General features: G+C 49.0%; 1 protein-coding gene across 3 annotated transcripts in view; it reads left to right on the top strand.

Annotated features, from left to right (window-relative positions):
* The window catches only part of LOC127024767 (tyrosine-protein phosphatase non-receptor type 11-like), a 58507-nt gene that overhangs the window by 36750 nt on the left and 8157 nt on the right, over positions 1 to 13600 (top strand). For all 3 annotated transcript variants that reach the window (XM_050909430.1, XM_050909429.1, XM_050909431.1), the window contains exons 3-8: positions 8126 to 8320; positions 11263 to 11455; positions 11564 to 11683; positions 11988 to 12101; positions 12528 to 12624; positions 13215 to 13294. In XM_050909430.1, the coding sequence (XP_050765387.1) occupies positions 8126 to 8320; positions 11263 to 11455; positions 11564 to 11683; positions 11988 to 12101; positions 12528 to 12624; positions 13215 to 13294 (799 nt within the window). The remainder of the gene's footprint in view (positions 1 to 8125; positions 8321 to 11262; positions 11456 to 11563; positions 11684 to 11987; positions 12102 to 12527; positions 12625 to 13214; positions 13295 to 13600) is intronic.

Raw genomic sequence — 13600 nt, 5'->3', positions numbered from 1 at the left:
GAGTCCCTGAGATAAAAGGAGCAGGTTTTGGGTTCAAGGCATGAACCTTCTATGAGTGCCATCCAGCTGGTGCCTTGCAGGGAAATAGCTCAGCAAAGGTTTCTCCAGGCACTTGTAACACAGACCTTTTTTTTTTTTTTTTTTTTTTTTGTGGTGGCTTCTGTTTAATTTAAACAACCCTCATTTTATTTAGGAAACTCCAGTGAGTTTATAAATCCTTTGACCAACACTGTGTTTAGAGAAACTTTGTGCAAACGACAGAATGGACAAAGCATTTCCACCTGGCAGGGCACTGATGTCTAACAGCCTAACAGGACGTGAGCAGCACCAGCGCAGTCTGAGCCTCGGTCCCTCCCCGTGCACCTCTCCCCCCACAGCCAGGTGCTGCGGGAGCTGCTGGCAGGTCAGAGCAGCATGGCAATGCCAACTGGCTCCGGTGAGATTTTGCCCTCTCCTTGTTGTCTTAACTGCTCAGATGAAACCCTTCTCGGCCTTATTTCTTCCTCCCTTGCAGTTGTCACCAGGCTTGAACCTGCACTCCTCTCTGCCCTCTCTGCCAAGTGCAGTCATTTCTTAGCTTGGCAAGAGGGAGGGTTTGCAGCTGCCTTACTTTTTAAATGCTTCCTTTTGTGTTGGGGAATACATCCCAGCGGTCCGACCGTTTGCCTCTCAGACAGCTCTGACCACAACTTCTCATGCTACGGAGCAACACAGCGGAAGGGAAAAAGTCCGGCTTTTCCCATGCATTGGCTGGGTGGGGAGTGTTTGGATCTGGCTTCACTAGCTCCCGAGTAATCTTGCAATCAGAAGTGGCTGTGAGTTAATGAGAGAGGCAGGAAGTGTTTCTAATTAGAATGGAAAATAAACTCAGTCGCAGAGAGCTGCCTTGAGCAAGCTATGACAGCAAGGGAATACGTGTAAAACGGGGGGTTATCTTCATGTGCGCTTAGTATCTCTCTTCATGTAATTTTGTGAGTCAGGGTGTTGTCTGATCGTAAAGTGAAGTACTGACAGCACCTGCTTAGCCAGGCAGTGTGCAAGCAGATGCAGGTTATGGCTGTGCAACAGTGTCCTGATGTGGAAAGATACCCAGCTAGCAGCATAATTACCCTGAAATAGCAGGGTAAATTGCTTTGCCAGGACAGCCAGTTCCCACACCTGCATTACTGCACTCATGCCTTGTGCTGTGGAGTCAGTCCACAAGTTTGCCTGGTTTTCTTCCCTTAGCTCTGCCCCTGTGCCTCAGCCAAAGGCCACGTGTGTTTCTGCTGTTGTGGTTTGTTGCCTTCCACCTGTGCTGGTCCACTGCCTCCCCTCTTCCAGCTGTGGCACGTGTTGAGACTGAATGGACAAAAACTTGGCCTCCCATGGAACAGCTATGGCTGCCTGTTGAGTCCCAGAGCAGTTTTATTATTGCTATTATTTCTTTACCCCTTTCTGCTTTCTCTGTGGCAGAAAGCAGAGAGGGGGGAGGAAGGGAGTGTCAGATTATCGGAGGGGGTTTGGACCACTTCCTACTGCAGGGAGACCTTTGTGTTGCAGTAAATGTTTAATAACAGTATTGTTTTGGCCGTAAGAGCGAGCCAATTAATGCCCTTAATGCATGAACGGTGCCCTGCAGTAATGAGATGCAAGTTAAGAGCAGAGCAATACAGCATGCCTTAATATCATAGTATTGAACAATACCACCGCAACCCACTGACAGATTGTAACTCAGTGGAAAGTCTGACCAACTCTCACAGTTCTGAGTAAACCAAAGCTGTGACACATACCATGTTTCCAGGAAAGCACATTAAACGTAACACACAAGCTTAGAGGCAATGTGTTGAGCTTTGAGGCGTCATGAATTGAAGACAAGGAAAGAATTCTGTCTTTGACTACTTTTACCTGCAAGTCCTTGCTCCTTCCTGGCTCATCCTATCTCTATTCCATGACTTGAGGCAACGGTTGTCCTATAGTCTTGGGTATGGAAAATTTGCTTGGATATGGTCCAAGGTTAGGTAGACCAGTTTTGCTTATACTTCATCTGAGCGATATGCTCTTTTCCCACTGATGATGGCCCCAAAACACGTGCAGAAATGTTCTTGGGAATTAGAGCTGCAACGCCTAATAGGGTATAGAATGAGTAGCTTTGTGTGCTGTGAAAGCTGAAAACTTGGGCGGCTGTTTTCCCCCTATGTTTTTCCCCTTTCCCTGTTACATTACAGGCACACACAGATGGAATGATGTGTTGTGGTTTTCACCTAGAATTGTATCCTGACAGAGCTTTTTTTTTTTTTTCCATCTCTGAACTGGACAGGTCTATATATTTTTTTTTTTTTCCTTTCTGAGAAATAAAAGGTTTTCAAAGGAAACAATACAGATATCTTTAAAAAAGTACCTAAAATAGAGGTGTCAGTAGGAGAAAGTACCTTTAGGAAAATGATCAAAACCTTTTCTTCCTTCTTTTAACCCCCCTTCAGCTTCTTCAAGGGTTTTTGGAAGCCAGTGAGGGGAAATGCAGCTCCTTTTAATTACAGAGAGGATGTGGGCTGAAAAGAAAGCAGGCAATGGAGTTTTTGCTGACCAGACCACACACCAAGTGACCGTGTGCTGGTGTGTATCCAGATATGTGTCCCTGAAGAGAGGCTAGGAAATAATATTGCAGAAGTTATGAGAAGGTTTCCATGAAACTCTGTGGCTGCTTTCCTTTTCTTTCTTTCTTTACCTCTGTGCACTCTTTCAGCCGTTACCATTACAGCAACAAGTCTTCACAGGGCTTTGTTTTTTCAGCTCTTAAGAGAAAGAGGCAAACCACATGGAGAGGACATGATACAGTTAATGAATGGATGATGTTTGTCCTGGTCTTAAAACAATAGAAAAAAACTCTTCAAAAAATCCTCGGCTCTGAGTCCAAACTGCTGGCAGCTTGTAATCGGCCAAACCTGGCTCCTTTCATCAGCCCTTCCTCTTCCGAAACATGCTCCTTCTTGGGACATCTCTGCAGATAAGCTCAAGAGCTTGTTCCACCCAGAGGATCAGACACACCTGCCGTTGCCCTGTGCCAAGAGGGCTGTGTTTCTGAGAAGTCTTTGTTTGGTGTGCTGGTGGTACGTCAGTACTAGATACTGAATTTGGATTTATTGGCTTATCTTATTCTTTGGGCACTTCAGCAAATATGTGGAGCACATCAACAGGGAGGGAAGTGGTCTGGCAACTTCAGCTGAAGTGTAATGATGACGGAGAGTCATTTTGAGTAAGGCTGTAGTAATATCTGCTGCGTCTATATGTGAGCTGTATTGGTTTTTTCCATGCCACTGCTGCAGCACTGCTCTCTGCAGGTATTTCAGTGTTGCCTCAACCCAGACAATAGGACAGCTCTGCATCAGTGCGTCACTTAATGTGGGTGATATTCCTCATTGCGGGGATTGGCTCCTGCAGGTTATGAGTGCTAGTGTTTGCCAAAGGTAATGACAGCACTCCAACACTTCATGCTTTCTTTAGAGTGGCTCACAAAACCTGCACTGAATGGGACTGTTTGGAGGAATGCCTCAGCTTCTGAGCCTGGAAGGGGCTGTAAACTGGAGCCGGGCTTGCAGGAGAGCTGTGGAAGCTGTTCTGGATGGTGGGAGCAGAGCCTGCTAGTTAGGGGATTTTTGGAGGATGCAAGTGGAGTTTATTTGGATGTTGCCGTTCTGATAAGTGGCTGTTACAAAAGCTTCCTTGCCTTTCTTGTATGCTATGCCACATCTCATTTCCTAGAAGGAACTCGTACTGGGTTTGCTTTTGATATTGAGTCTTCCAAATTTTAATCATGATTCTTAACAAAATAGACCTCCTTTTGAAAGTGAGGGCTGTTGGGGGAGAAATATGGGAGGCCACACAGGAAATGCCCCATGTTTCCAGTCTTCAGTGCTTGCCTGGATCTGCCAGAGCATGTTTTCAGAAGACCAAGTATTTAGAACCGCATCTGAAGAAAGTGAACAGCTTCTTACAGATTTGGCCAGGCCTAGGTAAATAGCTTGAACAAAAGGAAAAAGCATGTTGAAAGTTTGCCTAAGTGGTGCTTGGCCTGTGGCCACAACAGTAATGCAAATGCCAAGACAGTTAAGAACCATCTGTCAGAGACCCTGTTAATTTGGTAATTGGGTCACGTTTTATGGGAACGGATCTTATCCTCGTTCATGGGATACAGTACAAAGTGCTTCTGGGTAACGAACTCTTGTTAGCACTCTGGGAGACTGTAGCTCTTTCCCTATTAACACTTCTATTGAGCATTCCTATGTGTAACTGGACTTTTTTTTTTCTTCCCAAAAGGCGTGTACAAATACACTCTGGGTACAGGTTAAGACATGCAATCGAGGAGGATTTTGTGTCCTATAGAATACATACTCCTTTCTGCAGCTTGTCAGAGGGGTCATATATGCATGCTGTGAAGTTCTAGGCTTTCTCTGTCTGACACAGGCAGGAAAAGCACATAACCAAAAAAGACTTTTGGGGATGCAACAGGCAAAGGTATTTCTGACATTTAAAGTGGTTCTTTTGCCTTTAGTGACAAAAAAGGGACTATTTGGGTTTTTTGCAAGTCCTCTTTCTTACTGACTGTGCTCTATTGCGAAGAAAAGTAGACTGCATCTACGCTGGTGGTCACTGCAGTATGGACACAGATTCACGAGTTGGGATATTCTGGATCAAGAAACCCTCCTGGATATCTAGCTAAGGAGTTGTGCTGATAGCGTAAAGAAGCTTAGCTTGGAATGGAGGCAACTCTCACTTGTCTGACTGCTGACTCTGAAGCTGCCAAAAAAGCTGGCATCTGCTATTAAACAGTGCTGCATCCCTGTATGAGAGCTGTGTGTCTGTTAGTCAGAAGTAGCCATACCCTCCAGCACAGGGCAGCTGAGTACTTTGGGCATCTCCTTTGTGCTTTATTTCACCAGCCAGCATGTCAAGGGCACAGTCTAATGGGTGCTGCTACTGCGCAGTCCAGTTCTGCTGCCCAGTTTGGAGCTGCAGAGATGACGCAAGCTTTAAGAGAAGAAAATGGGAAGGAAATGGGGATTGATCAATGCCCTTTGTGTTTAGCGTGACCTTGAGGGCTCATGGGATAAATGACCCAGATTATCTCTCTGCTTTTCATCCCTGAAGTGCTCGAAGGCCTTGGGGGTGGGGGGGTGGGTCTGTGAACTGAGCCTTTGTAGGTCTGTAATGGGATTGGGATGTGGGGACGGAGCTGTGGAAAGAAGGGAGCTTTTTGAGCCTCAGGCCAAGTGGCAAAAACACAGTTTCGTCTGCTGCCTTCTGTGCTGCACAAAGGCTCTTCACGTCCAGCTGCTGGCATGAATGGCAGAAGCGCTTCACGTGCCAGCTCCTCTCAGAGAAGAGGCATTGTCATTGGAGCGCTGGCTGGGATCTGAATTTCACAGCCAGTTTTCATTTCCATCTAGTGAGTTCTGCTCATACCCTAGATGCAAATATTGCCAAACTTTGAAGTCTCTGCCTGTAGGACAGCTGGAGTTGGCGAGGCAGGCCAGGTCAGAGCTATACTTACCAGATGTACCAGGAAGAGTTAACCGTGTCTCTCTAAATACCCAGGAGTGCCACTCATCAGTTTCCTGTATTGCAGATGGTTGGGTTCTGTCTCCAAGACCTTGTTGTCAAGGCGTGGTGTGACTGTTCAGGATCCAGATGCAGGTTTTTGCACCTCAGACCTGTTTGTCAGTCTCTTGCTGGTTTTGTTCTGCTATTAATGTAGGATGATGCTAATACTGTGGATGCTGTCTCTGTCCGTTCACATTCAGCTGGTTGTTGCCACTGAATTGGCACTAGCTGGAAATCACCTCAATGCCAGACAAAGCATCCAAGAAGAGCTGTGCGAGCACAAACTGGGATTGCTGATTCTACATTGTCAAAGTCCTCTTTAGCAACTGGGATGGAGTAAATGGGAATACAGCCATCTGTCAGGGCAGTGTTTTAGGGAGAACTGCATGACATGTGGTCACTGTGGCTTGAATGTGGCTAAGAGTGTTGCTGTCTATTCATAAGTCATGCCTCTAATAAAGGCAGGTCTGGAGGAGGGGCACACAGTGGCTGTGCTAGCACACTGCTGTTAATATTTCTGTGGGCTCTTCAAGGCTTAGCACACAGAGATCTCATTGCCAAGTTCCAGCTTGGCCTCATCTTGTTGCTGAGCTGCTGCTGCTGTGTACTCTAGCACAGCTCATTGGACACTCAGCATTTAATCTGCTTGTGCACATGACAGGCCCCTCACATGCCAAAAGTCGTGTCTGTTAAAATTCCCAAGATATGTGGAAACACCAAAATCTGTGGCAGTAGTTACATAAAGGCAGCCATGCCTCTGGGCAACATGAAGCATCCCGGGGGTGGTAGTGACCATCCCGTCACCGTGAGAGGCTGCTGTACTTCTCACAGTGCTCTGTATGCCCTTCACCAGTCATCCCACAGTCCTGCAGATACACAGCCCCGGGCTCACGGAATTTGATGTCCTCTGCTGTCAGGCCTTTTGGGAGAGTAAGTTATTGCGAAGTCAGCAGCGTCCTCCCAGGTGGACTTTCCTTAGACCTTGCAGTGCATAGTCCGATGTAGTATTCAAGAGGAGGTACCAGGGAGGAGGTCATTTCTCACCTTACCTGAGGAGCCAGGTGTCCGTCTTGCATGTGTGAGGCAGGATGGAAAAGCAGCTGGATCCCCTCTGCCAGAGGAGAACTCGGCCACCTTGGTGCTGCTCCAAGCGCTTGTCTAGACTAGAGGAATTTGCACAAAGGTATCCAATAAAATGACACCACTGTAAACCCTGTGCAGACTTAACATGATACCGGGAACCTTAGCGAGTGACAAGGGCAGTGAAATGAGGCTAGCACACACCCTGGTGTGCACATCCAGCTGACACAGCCAGGCTGCGTTCCTGCAGCTGCGCCAGAATCCCCTAAGGCAGACAGAGCCCTTTGCTACCGCTTGCATTTGAGGGCCAGATCTTAACCTCTCTCTGAAATCAAGAGGTAGGGTCCAGAGTCTGAGGTAGACAGTACCTACAGCCCAGGAAAACTAAACAGGAGATGATTTTGTGGAGCTGGGGCTAGATATCCAATACCATCCAGATACCTGGTCTTTCACTGCATTGCTATGGGGGCTGTACCCTGCTGCAGAAAGATAGCAGAAATGGGGGCAGTACCACTACTGAGAGCCCCAGAGCCCCTGCCATGGTCCGGCTCTTCCTTCCATTTAGCCTCATGCACAGACCACTGTAGCTTTTCTAATTCCCCACTCCCTGAAATGGCTTTTCTGTCTGACCTGGTACGCTGCTTTATCCCACCTTGAGTCTCCTGCATCTCACAGTCACGGTTGCTTTGGCAACAAATTGAGAGAGGCTGGGAGCAGCTCAGCAAGGTAAAGAACGAGAAATTTGCCCAGATTTACGACTCTCTCTCTGACCCAGCTTGTCCATCAAGCAACGGGCTTCCAGCCATGTCTCCCTGGCTCGGGGGGTGCTGCTGCTCAGTGTGTTTAAAATGCAATTAACCTGTGTCTCAGAGGTTAGTGTGGCCTTCTGAGGAAGGAGACTAGGCTTTGCCAGGTTGAGGGGGCTCTCCCTAGTCATATTCCCTTGAGCCTGGAGGGCACCACTGGAGAGGAGAAAGCATTAACCCTTTCAGTACAGTTTATAGGGTTTGCAAATATCAGGCAATATATTGGTTTGGGTGATTTTTTTCCTGCTTTTTTAAAACTAATTAGATGATAGCAAGTACCCCTGTGCATAGAAACCTGTTCACTGTAAACCAGGGTGAGGTCAGAGCCTCATCCAGCTGAGAGGTAAGTAGTGTAGGAAGTGGAAGGGGTGGCAGAGGAGGAATTATTCACCTCCTCTGGGTGAGGTTGTCTGGGAAGCAGAGCAGGCTGGGAGCTTACGAGGTACAGAGTCAGTTCTTGGCTGAGTAACCTTGGCCAAGGAGCATCCATCCCTTCCCCTACTCTAGAAGTGTGGCCAGCATGAGCGGCATCTGAGTGAACGGAGAGCTTGTGGTGCAACTTAGAGGTAGGTGGTGTTCAGGAGGCATCTGGACTCTGAAGGCCAGTGCTGGGTTTCCATTCTCTCATGCTTACAGTCTTGTTTGCCTTCCTTTCTCAGAAGAAACGATGAGGTGACACACATTAAGATCCAGAACACAGGGGATTACTATGACCTGTACGGAGGTGAGAAGTTTGCTACCCTTGCGGAGCTGGTGCAGTACTACACCGAGCAGCAGGGGCTGCTGCGGGAGAAGAACAGCAATGTCATCGAGCTGAAGTACCCTCTCAACTGCCAGGACCCCACCTCGGAGAGGTAAGCCACGCTCTCTAACAGCCTCTCCCAGTGGTGGTGATGCTGTCTTCCCAGATGGCTCAGACTGGACAGCTGCACCTGGCCTGGGTTTGGAAAGGAGCCCGAAACAGTGTGTTTGGGTGTGATTTAGCTTTCATGACCCAAAAGCTGCACATCTCTGGGATGTGGTTCCCTAGCTGCTCTGCATGCAGACATGACCAGAAGCTGGTTAGGTAACATTAGCAAGGCCCAGAAGCTGATACTTGCTCAGTGTCAGCGTGTGCTAATAAGCTTTCTCTAGCTTTTAGGCAACTGGAAATATAGAATAGGTTGGGTTGGAAGGGACCTTTAAAGGTCATCTAGTCTAATCCTGCCTGCAATGAGCAGGGACATCTTCAACTAAATCAGGTTGCTCAGAGCCCCATCCAACGTGAGCAGTATGAGTCCATCTGCAAAGGCTCCTGCGGGTGTATCCTAGGAGGCACGCAGCTTTGGTTTTAAAAGAAACAAAACACCTGCAAGTGACTTTGTCTGCAGAACGCTGGGTAGAAATGCCCTGTAAAAAGTCTTCCCCCATCCCATCTCTGCCTATAACCACTGTTCATCCTAGTAGCAACACACTGTTGTCTTGCAGGGATGGGGATGGCTGACTTGCTGTGAGAAGCGGCTTGCCTCAGGCTACTTCAGGATGTTTCCGCCAGCCGATTAGTGACCTCCTTTCCTCCCCTTCATCCGTGACACTCCAGTGACCCCTTTTTTCCTTTTCTCCCTCCTCAGTTTCCCCAGTGTCATATGCAGCGGCTGACATGGTGGGTTGGAAAGGGGAATGCCTCATCAGGTGGCTGGCGATGCCAAAGCATGCCCCTAGTTACTCTAACTTTAGCAGCCGGGGTAAGGCGAAGCTGTGACTAGTCTCGGTTCCTGAAATGGAGCAGAGGCGCTCCCTTCCACACCATCATGTGAGCCGGCTGGGCTGAGGCTCTGGGAAGTCCCTCCAGCTCATGTGCTCCCTTGTTGCCAGGGAGGTTTCTTTGCTCGTTCCAGATCACAGTGCGAAAAGCAGCTGGGCAGCTGCTCATATTAGCAGAAGCTCTGGAAAAGTGGAAACCCCCTTCAGCTGGGTTTCCCCCTCTTCTCCCGCCAAGGAAAGTCTGGCTTGGCAAGGAAGCTCCATAAAGATTTCTGCTCCAGTCCACACATCTGGTGGTATCAGGGAGAAGGGAGGGAAAAGAGTCCAAGTCCTCTAAATATATGAAATGACGATGGTGCCAGAACATAGCGGGATGCATCAGGGTAGCAGTGTTTCCAACACCTGGGCCTGAATAGCAGCAGTGCTGTAAGCAGGCGCTGACGTACTTCACCAGCGGTGGGCCGTTCTGCCCTCTGCAGCAGTACGACTCGTGCAGCCCTGTGATCCTAATGCCTTCTCAAGCCTGCAGGAAGGAGTCTTGCTCTTTAGAGGTCTTTCCAGTCTAGCTTGAAATGGCTGCCTTTGTGGCATGCTGAGTCAGGACTCGAAAGGCCCAGCATCACTGACTGCTGTTCTATAAACTTCATCCTCTGGGACAAAGTTGCTGAGATGTGACATGATGCCAATGCATCGCCCCTGGAAGGTTATTTTGAGTCTCTCTGAATTCCTGGCAGCTCGGCTGGCCGGTCAGGAGCCAGCATCTTCAAAGTGGGACCTGTGGCATCCACCCAGAGCCACTGCTGACTGTTGATGCGAGTGTGGGGATTGAAGGCTCCAAGGCAAAAAAAAAACCCTCTGCTTCACTCCAAACTGTTATTTGTATCTGTGGAAGGCTGTAGCAGAGTGCTAGCCCGTGACGCGTGCCTGCCCCGGGTAACTGCTGTGCGGGTAGGTGAGACAGGCTGCCTTGCTGAGCTGCTGTGCAGCAAAGGCCGGGTGAGCTGCCAAGCCAGAGCAGGGAGCTAGCACAACAGTGCTGCCGTTTGAGCTGCAGAGGGCATGCCCAGGAACGGGCAGATTATTGTGTACTTAGCCCCAAGGCTTTGTGGCAAGGCTGCTACAGGCTCCTGACCAAGCCAGTTCAAAGATAGCCTGCATTTCACTGGGACTGCAGTGTAAGTATGTCAGCAGACCAGGAGAAAGGATTATGAGAGATTAGATAGAGAAACAGGGGCACGTGCATGCAAGATGTACACAGACGGAGAGGTGGAGCAACTCATGCCCGCACAGTGAGGCTTGGGAAGAGCTGAGCACAAACCTCTGCACGTTGTAGTCACCGCTGGCCAGAGACGCGGCTGCAGGCAGGGCTGGAGGGGGAGAAGCCTCCCGGGCACAGTGGGGAACCCAGTTTTGCCACTCCAGGCGAGCGTGCAGGGTGCTTCTCTACTCCCTCAGCCAGACCTGAGCTGAGGTTGGTGACCTGGGAGGGGAGCAGCAGTAACTGCAGCTAGGAGGACCCTTCTGAAAGTCCTTCACAAACTGTGTCAAAGCATCTTGTTGTTAGTCAGCGTTGTCCATGCTCGTGTCTGATGCTGTCTGACTACAGCCTGCTGACTCCAAGCATTATTTTTCTTCCGTATTAAAAAATAAAGGAAAACCTAGCCACCTTCAAGTAAGAACTGCCAGAATCATGTTTCCTGTAGCTTCATCAGAGCCCTATCCCTAGATGACAGTGCTTGTCATACATCATGTGGCAGTTTAATATACTGATGCCATTTCACATTTGGCTGGAGGATTGAGCAAAGTCCTGATGCTTCCAGCCTCAGGCTAATAAGGTATTGATGTGACATTGCAAAGTGTTGGAGGAGAGTCACTGGGGACTGTTTCTAAAATAACTCAAGCCGGTGTCATGACAGTGGGGAGAGCAGTCAGAGTGGGAGCCTAGAAATGGGTTTCCCGTGAACACCATCCCCAGCAGTGAGTGTAGCTCTTGTCTAGCAGCAATGCTGTGTACATTTCTGAGCTGACCTTGCTCTCCATTGCTGCTCCCTAGGTGGTACCATGGGCACCTCACTGGCAAGGAGGCAGAGAAGCTTCTGACAGAGAAGGGGAAACCAGGTAGCTTTCTGGTGCGAGAAAGCCAGAGCAAACCAGGAGACTTTGTGTTGTCGGTGCTGACAAATGAGGATAAGATGGAGACTGGGGACCGGAAGCCACACGTGACCCATGTGATGATCCACTACCAGGTGGGAAACGCGCTGTCCCTGCTCACCCTGCGATGGGCGCTGGGTGGGTGACCCAGCTGGGAGCCGTGCGTTCGAGTCTCCCTGTGGTTTTGTCATTCTGTCCTGCAGCCAGACGGGAAGTATGATGTCGGGGGAGGAGAGAGGTTTGACACGCTCACAGACCTGGTGGAGCACTATAAGAAGAACCCCATGGTGGAGAAATCTGGAGCTGTGGTTCATCTGAAGCAGGTAGTAGCTGCTCTAGCACATATTTGTTGGTTCTGGGCTTGCCCAACCTCCTGGGGAGTGCACAGATCTGCCTCTGCTCTTTGGGAACTCCCTGCCCGCAGAACATCCCGCTGGCTACTTGTCATGCTTGTCCAGGCTCACACTTGCCAGAGAGGTCCCTGGCCTCACACTCAAGGCCTCAGGAATGGACCCAACTCCTGCCAGTACCCCCAGGGATTTGGGAACTGTTTTTTTTCAAGGGGGAAAGTTATCTGTCTTTCTGTTATTGAAAGTGATTTCTATTCTGTCTTCATCTGTCTTTCAGCCATTCAATGCCACGCGCATCAATGCAGCTAACATTGAAAACAGAGTGAAGGAGCTGAACAAAATGGCAGATCACAGTGAGAAGGCCAAGCAAGGGTTCTGGGAAGAGTTTGAGGTACAGGATGCTCCTGTGCTCTGTCCCACTTGTGCCTGTGGGTGAAGAATACCATATTTGCATGGGAGTGTCATGGTTTTCCAGCACTGAGGACCTCTTCTCAACACTGTTTCTCCTTTCTCTGTTTTCCATGTTCAACTGAGTTACTTCCTGGTCCTTTTTCATTGCTTTTTCTCATGTCCAAGGCAGTTTCTCCTTCCTCATCCTAGAACTGCGTGCCTTTTGTTACCTGCAGGGATTTGTGCCTTCTCCTCCCATTAACTCTCTCATCGTGCTGTTTCTTGGCTCCCTTTCCCTTCCTGCCAGCACTCCCTCTGCTCTTCTCAGCATTAGGAAGCCAAGCAGCTAGTTGAAAGAGCCCTTCCTTTGCCTCTGACTCCCCTTGTCTGCCCAGAACTGTTTGTTCTTTTGTACTCTGCTCCACAGATGCTGCAGCAGCAAGAGTGTAAGCTCCTCTACCCCAGGAAGGAGGGACAGCGACCAGAGAACAAGGCTAAGAATCGCTACAAGAACATCCTTCCCTGTAAGGAGACACTGAATACTGGTTTGGTTTTTTTCACCACAATTTCTGCAGCCTTCTCTGGGGCTAGTTAACCCGGCAGAGCTTTCTGATCATAACTGAGTTGGAAAGAGGGGTACACTGTCCTAGTGGAGTCATACAGTTAGTTCGTGGCGTTCTCCATCCCTTTCTAACCTGGTCCTTCCCTTCTGCATGGAAAACTAGTAAATTGCTCTCCTGTCTTTGTGCTGTGAGTCCAAATATGCTTCAGAGCTCAAGTGTAGTTCAAAAGTCATATGGAGCCAGAGCTGGAGCCTCCAAAGGAAATACTGGAAAACTTGAGCTCAGGTTAGTCTGCAATGCTGGGTATCACTAATGTCCATCCAAGTTAGTAGATCGGCAACACAGCTGTGAGGCAGGTCATGTGGAGTACTGCTGTCATTAGGAGAGCATTTTACACCCTCTTTTGCAGTAGTTACCGATGTGACTTCATAGTAAGAGCCTTGTGGGAGCCCTTGCTGGGAGCCACTGTGACTGCCCTGCAGCAAAGCCCATCCATGCTCCTGTGTGTGTGACTCACTCCTGTGTTCATTCTGGACTCTCTTCTCCTTCAGTTGATACCACACGGGTGGCACTCAGAGACGTAGATGAGAGCGTGCCTGGGTCAGACTACATCAATGCCAACTATATCAAGGTACTTGGGAAAGGGAAGACACCGTGTCAGGGCTGTCTTCAGCCCAGTGCTATGTTTCTGGTGGGTAAGTGCAGTAATGGTGTAAGTCTTGAGGGAATGGCCTGTCAGGACCAGTATCTTTCACTGGGTCCAGGCCAAACACTGGATTTTTCTACTGTACCCCAAGGGATCTCATCATTCTGCCATGTCCTATTTGCCCCTATCTAAGAGTTTATCTCAGTCCCCTCCTTTCCTACTGTTCAGGAGGTTCTAGGGGACTGACCCAGACTCTCTGTCATTGAACATTATCTCTGAGGTCAAATTATA

Source organism: Gymnogyps californianus, chromosome 21 (genome assembly GCF_018139145.2).
Source record: "Gymnogyps californianus isolate 813 chromosome 21, ASM1813914v2, whole genome shotgun sequence".
NCBI classification, from domain to species: domain Eukaryota; kingdom Metazoa; phylum Chordata; class Aves; order Accipitriformes; family Cathartidae; genus Gymnogyps; species Gymnogyps californianus.
Note: the sequence above shows the minus strand (reverse complement) of the source record. Positions and strands in the feature narration are given on the sequence as shown.